At 38.8% G+C, this 20768-nt stretch overlaps 1 protein-coding gene across 1 annotated transcript; it reads left to right on the top strand.

Moving 5' to 3' along the window:
- Positions 1–836: 836 nt before the first annotated feature.
- asmt (acetylserotonin O-methyltransferase) lies at positions 837–18851 on the top strand (the record flags this gene model as incomplete). Its single annotated transcript, XM_080497602.1, has 8 exons — positions 837–887; positions 2204–2378; positions 2650–2779; positions 4188–4256; positions 7297–7415; positions 14864–15004; positions 17533–17655; positions 18634–18851. The coding sequence occupies 8 exons, from the start codon at positions 837–839 to the stop codon at positions 18849–18851; spliced, it is 1026 nt and encodes a 341-aa protein (XP_080353728.1).
- Between the last annotated feature and the right edge of the window lie 1917 nt (positions 18852–20768).

Here is a 20768-nt window from a genome sequence, read left to right as displayed (position 1 = left end):
GTCACTGGTACTTGTCATAACAGAGAGTTTGTTCTGCATATCAGACACCAGAGCATGTCTGGCTTTTGTCACAAGTTGGTTGAAATAAACTAAAGATTAAGAAATGAAAATAAAGCATTTATTTGGGTTTTTTTAATTGTATATTTGTGAGAAAATAAATGTATTGAAAAGTAAGTATTGTTTCAAGGTACAAGGTAAACGTGATGTATCCAGTACTTACTGTCATCTGCATCAGTGGTTTCCAGTCGGACGTCTGGAATACATTGGGTGGGCGATCCTTTTCTTATGAAAGATAGCGATAAGACATATTATAGAATAGGAAGTAGACACGGGAAACTCACTTTTCTCGAAAAAAATATTTCAGAAAACACTAATAAACATAAGTAACTTCAGTTAAATACTAATGTTTTGGTCCACCTAAAGGTTCAAACCTTTTTACAGATGAGGTACCCTCAAAGATTTGGTTGTCCCACGCAGCTGATCACATTTGGGTTCACAAAAGCTTTGTGGAAAGCAGGTCTGGTATGAGAGTGCATTGGGTGAGTGATAATGAACAAGGCAGCACTGTTTCCACAGAGTTGTTTCTTTGTCTGACAGACTGAGCCTAATCTGGGTTATCTGGCTGTAATCAGCTTAGACCACTGCTACTCTCACCACTGCTGCTGGGTGGGCACTTTCTGTACTTTTAGTCGGGTTCCGTCTTCACGGGCTGCTCACACAAACACCTGTTTGAGAGGAAAAGACTGTCGGGGAAGTCGCGGATCTGGAAGAAACACACTGAGTCTTCCTGCCTGCCAATGGCTGAGTGTCAAGAGACGGCTTCACCTTCTGCTGACATGTACCCCAGAAAAATACTGGAGTATATGGAGGGCTTCCTCATCTCAAAGGTAACACCTGTGATCAGACTCAAATTACAGACACCGCACAGTTTGGGGTCTTCTACTTCAGGAGGTGCTAAAAGCTTTACATCACAGTGGCATCAGCACAGAAACAAAAACCTCAGTGACCATTTTCATCTCAACTTTAAGGGGTTGCTCAAGGTAGACATTTGTAAATCTGTTGTAATCTCGTTTTCTTTTTTTTGTTGTTGCTTGTATCAAGTTTTTGTTTTTTAATCCAATTTTATTCATATAGTGGCAGATTGTCTTTGTAAAAGGTACTTTATTTTTGATGCATTTATAGACTTAAAACCAGAAACTCTCTCTCTCTCTGTTTATGCAAAACTTCTCTTTGTTTACATGCATTCATGTGATGCATGATGAGAAAATTGACATGCAATTTAAAATCAAACATAAGTTGAATGCTTAAACATAATGCCATACAGTGAAATGTTAAAACATCAGGCCGTCAGCTTACATGCTTTCATAGATTCACTGTCAAGTATGGTTTTGATGATTATCTTCTTTTTTTTTTTTTTTAGCAATAAGGTGGTTTTCACTGTAGCATCCCTGATCTCTCAGCTTGGTTCCCAGTGCCGCGTTACCAACTAAAAGATACATCATCCTTTCACTGAAACACTGTGTGGCAGTATTGCATGCCACCGCGGGCAGCACACCTGCTTCCTATCAAGGGCTTAATCACCTCTCTGCCACACACTGCAATCCGCAGCACATCAATTAACCAGCAGTTGTTTTTCATCTTGGTAAATTTTTAAACTTTCTGCATATTGGACAGTCCGGCAAGCCCATTTTGCATGTTTAACAACCCTGCTCTTAATAATCAAAAAATAATAATGAGTTGAAAGAATGTATTTCAGTTTGACTCCTCGGCACAACTTTTCACTCACCATGCAGCTAGTGTTGAAATAGAAAAACCTTTTTCAGATGAATAAATGTTCAGGTTCATATTCAAATGTGAAACCATTTGAAGTGGATGAATAATTAAACTGTGTGAATTTGCTGTTTTACCACTAATTGAATTCTTTAGGAGACTCGACAGCAGCTCAGTTGTCTATAAGTGGTCTGCCACTCAATTGTTTTGCATTCAGCTCAGGTCACTCTGCTTTATTGGCATGACTGTCGGATAAACCATATTCCCAAAGCCATCACATGTATCTGAACACAAATTATGCATATTAATAAGGCATTTCAGGGCATTTGCTCCATTGAGTGCAGAGAGTGTCTGTGTTAAATGATGTAAAACTAATGTTATCCAAAGTTGTTTGATTCTCCCTCAAACTTATTTTCTCTGATCTTTGACCTAGACAGTGTTCACATCCTGTGAGCTGGGGGTGTTTGACGTGTTGGAGGCTGCAGAGCGCCCTCTATCGGCGGAGGAGATCAGTCAAGCGGTGGGTGCCAGTCTGGATGGCACACAGAGACTGCTGGCTGCATGCACCGGGCTGCAGCTGCTCAAAGCACAGCAGGGCATTGGACAAGGTCAACACACACACATACACACACAAGCTAAATTTGTGTTAATTATCAATGGGATCCTCATCTGGACTAACACACTCATTTTTAACATGAACGTTTTCCTTCCTATCGCTCTTTTCCACAAGATTTCTATTTTTATTGGTTTGACATCCATTGCACAGCTGCTGCACCCCCTCCAGGAACACTCATGATTGTCATGTCTGCTTGTCTCAGGACAAAAGGTCAAACTTTCTATCAACGCCTGCACTCAGTCATCTCCCACCACCTGTTTCAGTGTTTTACAGTAACACGGAGCAGGCTCGTGCGTACCTCACCCGATCCAGTCCCACATCCCTCTACCAGGCCATCCAGTACAGCTCCAGGACCATCTACCTCTGCTGGCACTACCTGACCGACGCCGTCAGGTCAGCATACTCAATAAGCAGCTCAGACACTTTTGATTTTCAACAATTTTATTGACGTATATACATGGAGACGGAGCATTACAAGTTGCCCATTTCACTTTTTACCCACCCAACCTGCCCATGAAATAAAATAAAATCCAATTACATATAAAGATCTAGGAGTGGTATTTGCTGGAGATAAGTGTTTCTTTTTAATGTGATGATTATCTTTTAGTAAGTGATGTCAGGCCACATTGTATATTTGTTTATTAAGTTTCAGTCAATCGGAGGGCTACTTGGATTACTGTAACTTGTGTGACACATGCATTTCTATATGTACCGTATTTCATCTAGACGCTGTAACTCAAATTATTTAGTTGTTTTGAGAGATCAAAAGAGTACAGAAAATGAAAAGTACTGTTACAATGACTGGATTATACTTAATTACAATTAAAAGTACTGCTGTTAAAAATGCTCCATTAACAGTACAAACACTCCTCTGAATAACAGTGATTTTTAAACCGAATTCAGTGGAATTGTGAATAGATTTAGTTTACTATTATATGAATGTTCAGAGCATATTTCTCAGAACATAAAGTACATTAATGTAGATATAAACCTGAAGTTTCTTATTAAAAGAACAAAGGTATCACTTGCAGAAATACAGATGAAAAGGTTTGAGTAAGTGCTTGAAAATAGTGAAGAAGATTACAGGGTGTAAATTATACGAGGGGAAAGAGTATATGTTATGTACGGGACTAAAAATACGGCAAAATTATAATTACAATACTGCATTCCCACCGATTAATCTATTCAGCTACCTTTGAAATACCAAAGTTGCATTTTATATAATTTCTGTGTGCATATAATCATTCGGGAGAGTGACGAGAGGGAGTGTGAAACCATGCACAGGTGGGCAGAGGTAGACTGAGAAAACTGCAACTGCGATTTGTCGCCGGAGACTGTGGATTTGGGTCCTCCATCTCTGTTGGAACATGGTCTCAAGATGGCTTTTGTTACATGTGAGGAAGGATCGCCAGCAGCTCTCAGACAGCATGACTGGATTTAGCTCGGTTGATGAGTGACGTCCAATCTGTGTGAAAAACACTGAAAGAGACGTACCAGCAAAAATAACATTGAGCCCAGTGAGACTTTGTGAACTCAATGAGTCATTCTTTATGGAAAGAGTGTGGCACAGAAAGAGACATCCTTTTTTCTGATTTTCGGATGAATTTAAATACCTGATCATTTCATCTCTAACTGTGAAATGAAGTGGAATTTTAGCAGTAACGCATTCAAACCTGAGAATTCATATATTGATCAGTTTTGCATTGATTTATAACACGTGGAATATGATTAGAGAGGTCAAACATAAATTTAACACTGTTTGATATACTTAATGATATTTCTGTCTTTGCCTTGCCTGAAGAGAGGGAAGAAACCAGTATGAAAAGGCCTTTGGAATCAGCGCTGAGGACCTTTTTCAAGCTTTGTACAGGTAAGAAGTTGTCTTTGTGTGTTGAACACACACAGGCACACGGACACGCACACACAGATCAAACACAATCCCACTAATTTATATTCATGCCCTGTCTCGCCATCTGAAGACTGTCTGTCACCCCCCCCCCCAAAAAAAAAGACAGACGTGTGAGATTCATTAGAAGGCAGGGAATGTGTGAGGGAGAGACAGAAAGGGGGGAGGGTGAGCAGTGATGTGAGGAAGCTCGGGGCAGAGAGGCACAGAGGAGGAGAGAATACATCTGCCATTGTCCTTGAGGTCTGCTGTGTTTATAGTATCTCGTGCCCACAGTTTTAACGCTTCGCTGATCTGCTGGTCAGCAGTTTTCAGGGGTGACACGCACAAAAGTTCACACTTTTGTTTGCTAATAGACTTTGATCAGCTCGCCTCAGGCCCGACACAGTGGAACACAACCAGCCTATCTGTCCAGCGAGAAACACCCAGGAATAACTCCCTGGGAAATCCTGCTATGTTTTCCTCATCAAGTCATGATTTGCAAAATGAGGGCACTCTGACGGGACGGGATCTGACAGAGATGTTCATTTTGATTGTTGATTTTCAATTCATCTTTTAGCTCATGACCACCTTTTTAGGTAATAAAGGCAATAGAGACCTGGCTAATATAAAAAGTCATGCAAGCAAAATAAGCTATGGCCTCAGCACATAATGTAATGCACCTTTGTGTGGATATATTTAGAGTTCAGCGTTAACTGATTGAAAATTAAGACACCCTATGAGAAAAACTTTGAGCACCTGCGCACAATTGATTTAATGTGGAGAAGCAGTTGTTTGTCTCTGATTTCCCCTGTGAATACTGTGGGTAAATTAGCAAGGGGGAAACAACCACTGAAGTCGTTCATCGCCCTCTCGGAGCAATGCAGTAGGAGCAGGATGATTCAAAGCTGGCTGGATGACTCAGACTCCTGTTTACTCATCGCCATTTAACCAGTCGTGTACTGCACCTGAATAATTCACAGCCAAGTGGCTGTCTGTATTGTGACTTTGTCATACTTGGAAAAAGCAGAGTGTAGGGTGGATTTAAGCTTATTCAGAGAGTTAAAAGATAATCTTGCTCTCACATAATGAAACATAATATCTGTTTATTTTGTTTGTTTGTTTCAAGCTACCTAATCTGGTTCATGTAATTGAATAGTACAGCTCAATATAAGTCTAAAAAGACAAATTCACTTTTACTCACACGACCAGAGGTGAGGAGTCGTGTACTAGACAGATGCAGTATCTCTGGGGATGTCGCATTGTAAAATTAATCAAGTGCCTTCAAGATAATTCCAACTGGAAAATCAGGAAATGAACACACCCTGTGAACAATGCAGCTTTCACTGCCTAATGAGATTTTATTGAACATTCTAAGTGTAAATGAAACCCTTTGCAGGATATTTGAATGCATACTTGTTCTCCAAGTTCATTCAGGTTTCAAGCATGTTTAAACATGCAAAGCACATTGTCTGGTTACGTGAACCTTTCATTCTCAGTGTAAAAGCCCATAAAAGTACCATTATTGTAATAATCTGCGAATTTAGGTTTATTTTTGTTTGGACCACCAAATCTCTGCCATAAATGTAAATCCCTGTCACGACATGAATGAATAAATGATTGACAGCATCGACTTTGACTTTCTGCATTTGTTTTAAATAAAAAGCACTCATTTCAAGCTAAAAGCACTCCAGCAACTAGCCAGTCATGCTTGACCTAACCCTCCTCTTTATTACTGTACATGACATGAACTGGCAAACCATCTTCAAATAGCAGTTTCGTCCTGTCTATTGTAGTATGTGCTGAAGCTGGAAACTATGCGTTTATATTTTCAGAATTTATCAGCCTAACATCATCAGTAATACGGATTGAAAAAGTGTTTTTCTCGTGTTTTCTACAAGTATGCATCAATTTCAAATTGACATTTAATACTGTTTATGCGTTCTGGAAGACATTGTGAAGTTGTGTATTTATAATCCCACAGCTTTACTTCATGCTTGTTTGGTGAGACAATAGTGTTCATTACAAGAACTTCATCAAGAAGATCATCATCGTTGCGCAACTTGCATTTTGAACAATTTCGGTAGAAAATTAGGACGCAGCTCAACTATCTGCTGCTGTGATCCTCTTCCAGCATGGACAGAAAAATGTAACATGACAGTGTATGTATCATGTAAATATAATACTTCAATCACTTCTAGTTATTAATTTTTTTGATAAATGATGATAGGCCAGAGAGATCAAAGTCATAAGACAGCAACCGACTATAACCCACACAGTACAGATATGACAGAGACCTGCAGGGATGCTGAGGATAAAAGACAAGTCAGCGGCGGAGGGCAGATGGATCGTAAACTGCACGTTATAATGATGTATACAAGGACAGGGATAACAAGGCTAAGCACTATGTCCCCGATATAATTGAAGACAGGATGACATAGTGTGCAAGTAAATGCTCTCCATCGTGGTCAAAGGGGACTGAAGATGTTGTTGTTCGGGGGCATTCAATAATTTATAGCCAAAATGTTTCCAAATTAAACTTGACAGTCTGCTGTTTGGCCTCACAGTCATTTCATCTTTTCACATCCAATACAGTCAGAGTCTGAGGCCAACAATGAGTCACTTTCAAAGTTCTGGAGGTCGCTGTGTCATCGGCTACAGTGAAGTATGGATAAATAAAATTCTCGTTATCAGTACAGAGCATGTGTGCTTGTGTGTGTGTGTGTGTGTGTGTGTGTGTGTGTGTGTGTGTGTGTGTGGCCTTCATGGCACAGGGCAGAGATTGCTCAGAGCAGCAGGAGTCACCACAGGCTCTTCTGTTCTGCTGCACACACACACTCACGCAGCGGTGTCACCACAGGGAGAAACTTTATGTATGAAGAGTGTGTGCATCTGTCTGTTGGCAAGTAGCACCTCAGGTGACGGCTTACAGAAAGTGATAAGCAGGTTTTTACTCCCATGAAGTGAGACATGAAGAGAAGAGTTGCAGATAGAAAAATAACTGTTTCTTTATGTGTGTGTATAGGTCTGAGGAGGAGATGGTGAAATTTATGCAGTTAATGAACTCCATTTGGAACATCTGTGGTAAAGACGTGATCACGGCCTTTGACCTTTCACCGTTCAAGGTCATCTGTGACCTTGGAGGTAAGTTTTAAGCAAGCTGATTGGGTCAGCTCATTTCCATGTGGCTTTGGGTGTGCGGTAATTAACATTTGTCAGGTATCAGCTTGGCAGCAGCTGGCTCAAGTGCACATGTATTTAAAACATTTAAAAATTGCACGACAACCACTCAACTGCGACCTTGTTAGGAGGACTTTAAGTAAATAACACAAACTCCACCCCATACGATAATCACATCCAGCTCTGCCGATGTCTTTAAATTTAAAATCACCAATTTATTTAACATGTATGCCTTAAAAAAAAGTGCTGAGAAAAAAAATTCCCACTGTATGTATAAAGAACATTAACTACCACACAAATACCTCCTGAAACCAGGATTCCTGCAAACACAGCAGGACAGTTCACCAAGCGTGGTATTATTAGCACTTAAGGTCAATTTAGAGACGCCAATTATCCTCAAGCGTATGTTTTGGGACTGGAAGCAGACGAGAGTAACCCATGCACCTGCAGGGAGAACATGCAAACCCACAAGTAAAAAAGCCTCTAATTTCTTTGTGCTATGAGGTGACAGCACTAACCACTACACCACAGTTAATTATAGACCCATCTGTTATAGATAATAATTATACGTTTGTCAGTTTTTTTTTAAACTATATTAATACACGGGGAATACTGCCTCTGACAGTTACTCTCATAGGGCAGCAATGCTAACATACATTGATGACATATAGAAATGCAACTAATTATCACGATTATGAAAAAAATAAAATAAAATGCAATCAAACTCAAGAGAGACTGATACTATTTAGTTTGTGGAAAAAAGTCTTGACTACTGTGACATGATGCTACATTTAAAAAAAAAAAAAAATCTTTATTGTGCCTTTATAGCTGTTGAATATGATATAATGAAAGTGATATGCTGATTTTAATGCCCCGTCACTATTCTCCCAAGATGGGAAAAAATCGTTCATATGCCAGGAGGCTTGGAGGGCAAACGTTTACCTCCATCTTTTGTTCAGCTGACTGGCTGAACTGCACTGCTCTATAAAATGCATGAATGTGGAACAAGATGTTGCACACAACCAAGCCTTCTTTGGATGCGTGAATGGGAAAAACGTGGCTTTCTTTCGTGGTCTCTCTGTGCGTGTTGCTTTGTGGAGTTGGATTTATTTATAAAGCTCCTTTGAAGACCAAGGTTCCCTACAAAATGCTTTACACCGTGAGTGAAAAGGAACAATGATTAAAATGTGAGGGGAAATAGGACTGAACAAACACAATATGAACTCCACAATGAAAGGCCACAGCTTCTAAAGAAACAGAGAAACAAGACAGGAACAGAACAAGATCAAATAGAAAGGATGGGTAAATTAAAATTACTTCTTCATATGAGCTTTTCTTTTATCAGACCCCGTAAATGAGTAAAGGCCGGAAAAAGCTTTTTGTCTGAGAGATACAACTTCTTTTTGTTTTTTCAATTTTCTCTCATCTGGTGTCTCTATCTAAAGGACACAAAGTGAAAACTGCCAGTTCTCCTGTACGATCAAAATGGATCATTTAATTGTAGCAGCGATGGACTTATAACTAATGTCTTGGATGTCTGTGGCTCTGTCCACATAGAAGAAAACAGATTCAACTTTATTCAATTGTTACAGATGATTATTCTTGAAATTGGATTTATGTTTCAAAAACATCCTCACACCAAATTATATTTTTACATAAATAATCAAATTAATCAAATTGACTCCAGGCTCCAGGACCTTTCTGTGCAGAGTTTGAATGTTCTGTGTGTTGTTGTTGTTTTTTCTCTCCATCTTCTCACAGTCCTAAAGATGCATTTGAAGCTGACAGATTACTTTAAATTGCCCATAGTTGTGAATGTGAGTGCGTGGTGATCTATCCAACCTTCACCACAATCAGCTGGGATCAGCAACATCCCAAACTCCTAATTTAGTTGATAAAGTGGTGTCAGAGATGGATGGATAGTCACGCACTCTCCTAATTTGCCCGTGAAAACAAATGTGCATGTTGGTTTTTCTTCCATGTGTTTGGCCTGCCTTCTCTCATAGAAGATGAGAAGATCTTATTTGGATAACGCAATATATGAAACCAGTGTGGATACACTCAGAGCAGGAGGCCACTATAGACGCTACTTTTATTTGAATTACTTCAGAGGTGAATCATCTCATGAGCTCTATCAGTGAGCAGCTGATACTGCTCAAACCTACTGCAGGCCTGCTGTATGTCTGTAATGCGTCATCTGACCACTGAGGGGCGCTGTGAAGCTACTAAAGGGCCCTTGCTTTCTTGTGTGCAGACAGTTCCCCCATCTCCTCCTCCGTCTCTTCTCAGTGACTTTCTCAGCATGTCATCGTATGTTCATGCGTATGCATGATGCTGCATCACCGAAAACCGTGTGCATGTGAAATATGAACAGCAGGAGCCTGAAGGGCACTACTGCAGCGTCCCATGTAGACTCTGTCTCACACAGCATCTGTTGTGTCTCTGCACACCTGCTGCTCAGGAACTGCTGATCGGATGAGTTGAACTCATTAAACTACTTTACTGCGACTATATCTACAGTATCATTACTTAGTTTATAGATTGAATAAAACAGAATCTCACAAACTCAGGTTTTAATCCACACAGACCATAAATAACACATTTGATGATGAAACTGAAACATTTTACCATTTTTTTTACCATTTTATTGAAAAGATTACTAAATTTTCTATTTGATGGCAGTGACATGTTTCAAAATAAATTCAGGACAGGGCCAGGTTGATCACTATATCATATTCCATCTTTTTTAAACAGCCTCCTGTAAACATCTCTGAAGTTGTGACATTCTTGTCTGATTCCAGGCTTTTTGTTTTAACGATGCATGGTTTTCTGCATATGAATATTGTGGACTGCAGACAGACCAGTTCACCACTCAGACTCTGTTACTGCGAAGCCATGCTGGGGTGATGGATGCTGTACATGATTTTGCATTGTCTCGCTACAATATGAAGGTCTTCCCGGGAAGGGACAGGCAGATGGGAGCATGTGTTGCTCTAAAATGTCAACATCCTTTTCAGCATTGAGACTCCCTTTCCAGATGAGTAGATTGCCCACATCATTACTCTCACTAATGCAACCTCTCACCATCTGAGATGCATGTTTTTGAACTGCCTACTAATTACAGCCTGGACGATTCTTTTCCATTAACATGGCGTCTTTAGTTTCCGAATAGATTGCAAATCGTGGATCATCTAACCATTGAACAGGTTGAACTGTTCTGTCTATTTAAATGCATTTTGAGGGATGATGGTGGCCCTGCTGGATCATGTTGATTATTATCTGTAACATGACATATGGTGTTTTCTGTGATACAAGCTTTAACTTGCATGCTTGGATTGCACAATGAACTATGTTGACAGTGATATCTAGTATTGAATCATTTTGATGATTTCAAATCCTGAAAATCACAAACAATCTGTTTCAACTTTCCTGACCCGACCTGACCGTAGATGGAGGGATATTTGCAGTCTTTGGCATTTCACATAGAGGAAATTTTTTTTCCAAAATTGTTCCACAATTCTTTTTGATGTTTGTCACAGATTGGTGAGCCTCATCTTTACCTCTCTGAAACACTCCTTTTGTACCCAGTCACTTTACTGACCTGTTGCCTATGGTCTAGTACCCTCCAGTTGTTGTTTTTTCATCCTTCTGTTCCCACTCTTTGAACATCTGCTGTTGTTTGAGTTATATCGGGGATAAGTATGGGTTTATGCGATTTTCAAATCATTGCTTCTGTTCCTATAGACATTGACGAAAACCTCCTTTTACACACACATGCACATGCCAACATGTAAAGTTAACTGAGGTCTAAGATACATTTATCACATGTATTCAGTAGCAGGCACATTGATGCAGGATCTACAAAACTGTGGCAGGATTTACAGGGTGGGCTAAACACTCCCTCAGATCCATGTATAATTATTTTTACTACTGGGTGGGATATAATTTATTTCCCCTGCATAGTGATTAAGCTACTTCACCAGCTGACCGGACTAAACCCATCAAATAAATGTAGCTATTTAAAAATGCTGCACATGTTTGCCCCAGACAACGTTATACATTATGTTAAAATGTAGATTGTAGATTTTAAAGCAAAAGATATAGTTGTCAATGGTGGACCCCTGCACCCACATTTATTGTCTGTGATTAAAGCAGCAATGTCTGACGTATGAAAATGGCACCCGTCACTTTTAAAATGAATACAATAAAAATTCACAACGGATGAAAATGAAAATGTTTACTTATTAGAAAAAATAATGTGCATGTATATATATTTTTATATGCTCCATTTATGCAGTAAAAGAGGCGTCAAAGGCTGGCGTCATTCCGAGAGGGTAATCAATCATTCAAAGACAATCGCCCACATATAGAGTCACGTCTGCTTCTCATTCAACCTAAAGCAGTCTAGACTGTGTGTAGTGAATCTTGGTACCCACAGAAACTCCTCACAGGCACACAGAGAAGGTGTAGGTTGGATTTTAAGACTAAACACAGCTTCACAGTCCTGCTAGTAATGTGGAGAGAAAATGTATTGACATAGCCATGTGTTCAATCTACCTATCATTAAAGAGAAATAGAAAAGTTAGAATGGTTCTGAAAACATAAGGATTACTTTAAAATACTACTTTGAAATGACATCAATGTAATTAATGAAAAACCATTGTAATATTTTGGATTTTAAGGCAAACATCCACATGGATCTGCTCCTAAATTCTATTGCTCATTAGCTTCTTCTATTTTTAAATTATTTAAATAATTAAAATAACATAAGCATGCCTCCATACAGTCAAAAATCACAAATAAAGAATAGGTTTTGCAATGAACGATACATTGTGCAAGCTTTCTTGAGGGCTCAAAGAAGAGAAATGGAAAGAGAGAGAGAAAAAAAAGGGAAGGAGTGTGTCAACAGCTACATTTTACATTTTGACTTGCTGGCACAGGGAATCCCATTGCGGCCATGTGGCAAACAGGCAGAAGAGCAGCAGCATTATGTGAGGGAGGTAAAGGGGCCTTCCAGAGAAAGAGGATTTTCCTACATGCAATCAGTGAAGTGAAAGCCACTACAGTTCTTTGTTTTTGTTGTTGTTGAGGGTGCTGTATTATTTTAATGTCAATTTAATAATGTGCTATTACAAAACAAATTAAAATATTTGGATTTTAAAGTTTAAAAAAAAAGTCTATCTCTAGAATAGAACCAAGAGTGAATTACCGTAGACAAACAAATTGAGGCAGTGAGGCTAACCCCAGGTCTTATAGTAGCCAATAGTTCTCTCTCTCTCTCTCTCTCTCTCTCTCTGTGTCTCTCTCTCTGTCTCTCTCTCTCTCTCTCTCTCTCTCTCCATGTGGTTGTTTGAAAAATCATTGTATTGTATATAGACAGCTATAGCAGCAGCAGGCCTTGTTGGGAGGAAGGAGCCAGACAACTTGCTTGTCCTGCGCGCGCACACACACACACACACACACACACACACACACACACACACACACACACACACACACACACACACACACACACACACACACACACACACACACACACACACACACACACACACACACACACACACGACCATGTGTCGGCTTGTCACAGTGACAATGTTTGTGTCACACCTCGCTGTTTCACTCACTCCTTCCCATTCATACCTTCTCCATTAAGCTTTCTCTTTCTCCTGTTCTCTCTCCATTTCGATCTGTCACTTTTCCTTTCATTCTCTCTGTTTTAAATTCAGTTTGCTCTGTGAAGCATGAAAAATGATAATAATGCTGCCAAAGGCTGAGGTTGAAAGATTTGTATTTTCCCATTAGATTCCTGTTTCTGCCCCTCATGTATATGAAGGCATGGGTGTGTTTTCCTGTGTTCATCTGAACGGCTCCGTTTCCTCTCAGTTGATCAGGTCTGATCTCTGGTCTACAAAGAGTTCCCTCAATGAGGAATATGAATCAAAACAACACAAACAAAACAGCACAACAGCCGTGTGTATGACCCTGTGAAAACTCAAACCCTCATATTTGGATTAATAAATTATATCATGCTAATGTTCAACTGGTACATTTATGTATTTTTGTATACCTGATCTGAATTTTATTTACAGTCGAGGCTCTGTTTTACACTTTTTGGCCCATAAACTACAGAGAGCCAGAGGAGACAGGAAAAAAACATGGATTGTGAAATCCTGAAAACAACAGTGTTACCCCGAAGGCTTCATAGTAAATAAGTATTAAACAAAACATAGTTTGACCTTATGATTGTTGTAGATGGAAAGAAAACTGATTCTTCTGAAGTATTAGTCATTCTCAGGTAAACACTGAAATCAACTTATTGATTATTGAAAGGTGATGAACAGTAATAAGTCTATTTTTTTTAAGTAAACAAGCATAATAATCTTGAAATGCACATTTTCTTTTTAGTAATTCCAATGTTACTTCTTGTTTTATTGCATGGTAGCACTTGTACCATATGAAAAAGTGTACATGTAATTCCTTCAGAAAAAACTAACAAACTCAACTAACAAAGACAAGTTTAATATTCAACATATTCAATGGTTATAATCAACATCTTGTCTTGCCTCTGACAATAAAATACAGTGAAATGTTAAAAGCCCCCTCCTTCACTCAAATCATTTTGTAGCCGACATACATGTAAATTCCCTGTCAAGTATGGTTTTAAGGACAATGTACGTCTTTACCAATTATATACTTTTCATTGGATCATCACTGGTGTCTCAGCTCACTTCTCAGTGTTGTGTTATTTACTAAAACACACTTCATCCTCTCACTGAATTACTGCAATCCTCAAGCACATTAATTTGAACAATTAAAACAGTTACTTTTATTCCAGAATGTTGTCTTTGTAAGCTTTTACACTTTTTGCACGCTGGACCCTCTGGCAGGCCAGTTTTTAGCCGACAGGCTGCATGTTTAACAACCCTGCTCTCAGGAACGTTCAAAAGACTGTAATTTAATGAGTTCCAAAAAACATACAGTATTTCAGTTTGAATCCTCTGGCACACCAAATTCCCCATCACCATGCAGCTAGCCTAGAAAAAGGAAGCCAATTTCAGATTAATCTGAGTGTTCAGGTCCATATCCCAATGCGAAATCATTCAAAGTGGATGAATAATTAAAGTGTGTGTATTTGCTGTTTTCCATCCACTGATCAAATTCTTCAGGAGACTCGACAGCAGCTCAGTTGTCTGTCACTGTCGTTCTGTATTCAGCTCAATTCATTCTGCTTTATTGGCATGAATGTTGGATGAACCATATTCCCAAAGCCATCACATATATATCTGAATACAAATGTGTGCATATAAATAACAGGCACTTGTTCCACTGAGTGCAGGGAGTGTCTGTGTCAAACAATGTAAAACCAATGTTAATAAAAGTTGTGTTTGATTTCCTCTTTCTCTATCCAGGCTGCAGTGGAGCATTAGCCAAGCAGTGCACGTCGGCTTACCCAGAATGCACTGTGACAATCTTTGACCTCCCCAAGGTGGTGCGTATGTCGAAGGAGCACTTCGTCAGTGAGGATGACCAGAGGATAAGCTTCCGTGAAGGTAACATCATTACATTAGGTGGCTCGTCAATTTCTAACAGTGTGAACTCAGTTTAAGTGCAGTGCACATTATGTTCTTGTTTACGTCACCATTAAAAATAACAGGAATGCAAGAATCCGTCAAAACAAACATGTAACTGAACTACTATGTTGACATGTGTCTAATCATGGTGCTCACATGAAGTTGAGCTGCTGCTGCACATAAATAAAGTTCTGACTTGAATCCAAACTACTACTTTCTGCTTGGAGCTGTATACTTTCACTGTGTATGCATGGGTTTTCTTGCTTGAACAGTCCAAAGACATATTCGATTGAACAAGTATCGACTGGTTTGTGCTCCAACTTGTCCCACTGGGACACAGACCTTCTCTGTTGTCCCTTAATTATTAACCAATACATTTGTGAACTACACTAGAAATAAAACATACTTGGAGTTCAGGTTTGTCCTCTAAACTCACTCAAAGTCCTCACCAAATGTGCAGTACTTTTCTTTTTAAGCAACACCTGTCACTACATTCTATCCAGCTGCTACAGAAGCCTCTTTGTGGTCTGTTTTTGTCATCCTGCATCTTCAAGCAAACTAGGAAAATTTGATTATTAAAAAAAGATTTAAAACTGGTTTGAGACTTTAAGACTGACTGAAAAGCAGGAACTAACTAACTAACTTACTAACTAACTAACTAACTAACTAACTAATTCTTATTGGTAAAATGTCTGGAAATCCAAGATTTTCCCCCAAAAAACTGTTCTATTCAGTGTTGTGGACTTAAAGCATCAGATAAATGTGTTGGACCGTAATCAGAAAGCCCTGAAACCAAGGTGCAGTGATATTTGTTTCATGAAGAGACTATATGGAAAGTTTTATGATGTCTGAATGCCACCTTAACTGCACACAAACACAGAATGTCAGATTCTTTGTCTGATTTCAAATCCAAATGTATATTTATGAAATTCGAAAACTATCCTGTTAAGACAATTAGAACATTGTCTTTTATTTATTTTTTTTATAAAAAAAAACATAATCAAAGCTCTATGTGTGTGTTTTTATTTATATGTAGTTCTCTATTCCTTCTATGTGTACTGATTGAAAACATAATAACACACATATGGTCTGAAAACAAAAGCAAAATAAGAAACTGTTGTCAACTGCAAGTCTCTTTTACACCCACCGAGTTGCTGCTGCAGGACTGAAAGCATTGTGTACAAAACTGTCAATTTATACCTCGAGCTTTCTTTGTTGTGTTGCATCTCCAGCACAGCATCTAATGTGAGAAAAAAGTTCACAGCAGCTGGCAATCTTGAAAACGCAGAGCTGAAATCAATTGCTGCCTCTCCTGCTGTTTCCAGAGCTATGATGGTTTTGAACACAACGGGAGCTGCGATGTGACATTTGTACAGGCGTCTCTCAGCTTTTCTGCTTTATATATAGGAAACACACACAGAAATGTTTATAGTGGCCGACAAGGACAGGAAACTGAGTGGAGGACAAGCCCACACTCATTTCATTTCATCATGAGGTTTTATTGATAAAGTGTCTCTGATGGCAGTTTGTCATCATGTAGCAAATGGATATCAAAATCTTGAAGCGTCGCATAGAACTGATTTCCTCCATTGAGACAGGATGTGTGACAGCCACTGGAAATATGCTACAATCAAAAGTTAGGTCACATGCATTTGACATCTTTTGATTACAAGAGACATCATCCCTTTATCGTAATTATGTATGAGAACATAAACCACTAATAGAGTCATGTCGTATTACTTGAAGGCCCATCTACAGAATAATAATTACATGAAATAATTAAATCAAATGAGTAGAAGACTGCAAAGTAACCCAGCCAGCTCATCTCTGGTCCTATTTTACACTCACACATGTTCCCTTCACTACGATGCATTCAAACACACTTCTTTGAGTTATATCCATGTAGCCAAGTCATCAGCATCCTGATCATCCATATGGTGCATGAATCAAACCAGGCTTTTATTTTTAAATGCATGACATTATACAAAATCCTATCATGATCAAATTTACCCAGTGTAATGAAACTTTTTTGATGTCTCTAAATATATAATGTAATAAAATCACACTCATAAAAAAAACAGATTCATCTTTAAAATAAAGTTTAATTGTACTGAATTGAATTCTATATCGTTAACATATGCATGCATCACTCAGATCTGTGTTACTACCAGTGTAAACTCCAAGAAATCTCATCTATATAATGATAATATACAATATGCACTATACTTTTGAAAGACTGAAATCTGATTAACAACTATAGGTACTGTTATTTTGAATTTCATTACTTTGGAGCTAAAATGGCCTGAAATGTTTCAGTTTAAGTGCAATCAATCTAATGCATTCAAGTTTCGCATGCACAGGGAAAACATGCAAACTCCACCCAGAAACCCGAAACCCGAAACCGAACACTCAACTATAGAATACAACTACAGTTGCGTTGCCAGTTGAGTCTGCTGATGAGAACACAGGTGCATCCCACGAATTGACTGTGCTTCATATCTTTTTAGGGGACTTCTTCAAAGACCGTCTGCCAGAAGCTGACCTCTATATTCTTGCCAGAATCCTTCATGACTGGACCGACGAACGCTGCATAGAGCTACTGTGCAGAATATATAAAGCCTGCAAACCAGGTCTGAGTGCGCGCGCGCGTGTGTGTGTGTGTGTGTGTGTGTGTGTCTGTGTGTGTGTGTGTGTGTGTGTGTGTGTGTGTGTGTGTGTGTGTGTGTGTGTGTGTGTGTGTGTGTGTGTGTGTGTGTGTGTGTGTGTGTGTGTGTGTCTGAGAATGAAAGGGATGAGTACGTTTTTTCCTTCTGCTTGAAATGAGATGGCAGATTGTATCCCACAATGCAGCTGATCCCAGAAAAATCTGTCCTTCTGACTTTGATCAAAGTCAGAAGCAGACGCAGAAAAGCAGCAGACACTATCAGAGAACAGATACTCCTTAGAGAATAAGAGGAGGGAAGGGGAAACAAAGAGATGACAAAGAAAGTAGGGAAGCCTAGTTTTACTGGACAGTGAATACAGCCTCTTGTGGCACAAAATAGTTTTTCAGAATGGACTTTTTTTTCACAGCTGATGTTGGACATGTTATTGAGGAAAAGGCACAAAATAAGCTCGTTCTATTCAAAAATTGGCCTGAAATTCAATATAGCAATCAGTGGTGGATAGTAAAGATGGTGTGTCACAATGATGAACTGTTAAGCCATCCTCATGACTGTTGACTATCTCCATAGATAGAAATGTAGATTTTTCCTGTTAAATCATCAAGTTTTGTTTTTATGAAGGTTAGTATGTTTAATATTTCACAAACCAGCTGGTTTGATGCATTTATATGATATTTTTGATCATTTGATACAGAGCCGATGTGAAACTGGAAATTGTCTAACAGCTCAATTCAAGTTAATATCTATTAGATGAAGAGTGTAACGTCACATATATGGTTAGGCGGAGTATTGCATGGTATTTAAATAGTATTTCCTCTCAGCAAATATTACTGCTTAACCAGCTGACTGGAAAAACGACATCAATGAATAGTATTAGCCTTTAATTATTCCTTGAAGTGAGTGTAAAAAAAACTTTAAAAGCTGATCTTTTGCTCCTGGCTGTAGGTGGTGCCGTTTTGCTGGTGGAGGCTCTGCTTTATCAGGATGGTTCTGGCCCACTGACAGTGCAGCTGTACTCTCTGAACATGCTGGTGCAGACTGAGGGCAGAGAGAGGACAGATGCTCAGTACGCCGCCCTGCTGGCTGCCGCTGGCTTCACCAAGATCCAGCACTGCCTTACTGGTAAGATCTACGATGCTGTGCTGGGATACAAAGAGGCATAAAGAAACGAAGAAATACACAGTTTCAAGACTGAAGTATCAAATGAAACAATGTTTTTTTTGTTTTTCTGTTATTTTTCTATTGCCATTTTTCTTTTTCTTACATGATCTTGGTTTTCCCTAAAAATTAAATAAAATCTTTTGAAGGACATCTGTTTTCACCCTAAAATGTATTCAAAATGAACTGTGATTATTTTAGCTTTGGATCTTTTGCATTTGAGGTGATAACAATCAAATATACCCATCAAAACACAAAACATTATAGTTTCACCTGTTAGTGAGTGGTATACAGTAAGTCACAAATGAAAAAAATTTTTGGTCAACGTCAATGTGTTCCAACTCAAAAAATTAACAAGCATAAAGATTTCAATGACAATGATTCAACATTTGTCAAAAGTGAAAAAAGGAAGGAAATACAGTGACTGAGAGACAGTGTTATTATGCAATGAATCTCACTGAGCCATACATCTAAACTTAAGGAACTTAAAGAACCGGTTGCTAACAGTCCATGCTGTAATGGAGGATTACTATTTTGTTACTAAAAAGGGGACCTGAATAAGTTTAAGCAAGTCATTATGATGTTATAGTCCATTGATACTATTAGCAAAGCTGGACCTCAGATGTTAGATTGTAACACGCCACTAAATGTAACAGAGCAGACTTCCTTTGTTCTCTGCTTGGTTATAATAAACAAAAAGCAAGAAACAGTTCCAGAAATTAAACCAAACAGCAGTTCTTGCCCGCTGTTGTGCATCCAATTGCATTCTTGTCATTAAGTGGCACAATTACGGGACAACCGTGAAATTGTAGTGATGGAGCAGAATGATTTCCTCTTCGAACAAAGGAGCACCTGCAAGGCTTCATTCTGAATAATTCCTGCACAGGCCACACTGCCGTCACACATGCTCAGATTGATGTGTAAATGTTGGACTCTGCATGCCTCCTATCATCAGTCACACTGCCGACACAGAAATGTTACAGTTTCAGTTTGACAATGGCGATATCTTATCGCGCGTATTTTTCTTCCAAAACTCACTGGCATACCTGTTAATCTGATGTCAGGTGTTGTGGATTGGTTGACGACCAATCAGTCAGGATGAATCCTCGCCTTTTAGAGCAGCCATGAATAAATGTGGCTGTTGAAGAGTTTGATCTTAAAGAGAAACACGCGGGAGGTCTTATGACATTGCAAGTGGGGGCAAAGTTTAATCTGTGATGTGTTTCAAGTGTACTGTATGTTTCCCTTTTGATTAAACGGAGACCTTGAAAACACACAAAAGTGATTGCCACAGAAAAAAATGCCTTTGCTCTACAGTATCAATACGGCGTCACCACAAAGAAACGCCTGACCATGATCCTGCTGAAATAGCACCTTTCACACAATATTACACCATACAAAGTCCCATAAGGCTGATGTGTTTTTGTTAGCCATCAGAGAAGCTAAAGTCACATTTTCATGCTTTATGTACAATAACAAAGATGAATAATATGCATTTCATGTAGAAATATTAACTGAACACACCGTAATGATTAAACGCTGATTTTTATTTCCTGTTGTCTAAATAAGAAAAAAGAAAGGAACAAGAAAATACAATAAACTCGTAAACCTGCAGGATGGAAAGCTTTAGTTACATTTCCTTCCAGGGCTTTATAACATTTTATGTTTTGTGTTTTGATGAAAACTCTTAAAGGTAAGTCACTAAATGAAAACAATAGTCTGGATGTCATGTCATCGATGTCAATGTGTTGTTATAGGTATGGATACATAAGTTAATCAAATATTCCCCACCTGCTCAGTCTTTAAAACCAGCATCACGTTTTATTTCATCATTCCAAGAAAAGAAATACCAGATGGAATATTAAACAACAGATGCTTCAGTTCTTGGAAATTACTCATTCTGACAAAAAAACAAAACAACA

The sequence above is a fragment of the Blennius ocellaris genome, assembly GCF_963422515.1.
Source record: "Blennius ocellaris genome assembly, chromosome: 6".
Classification (NCBI taxonomy): Eukaryota; Metazoa; Chordata; class Actinopteri; order Blenniiformes; family Blenniidae; genus Blennius; species Blennius ocellaris.
This window is presented reverse-complemented; position numbering and strand designations above follow the sequence as displayed.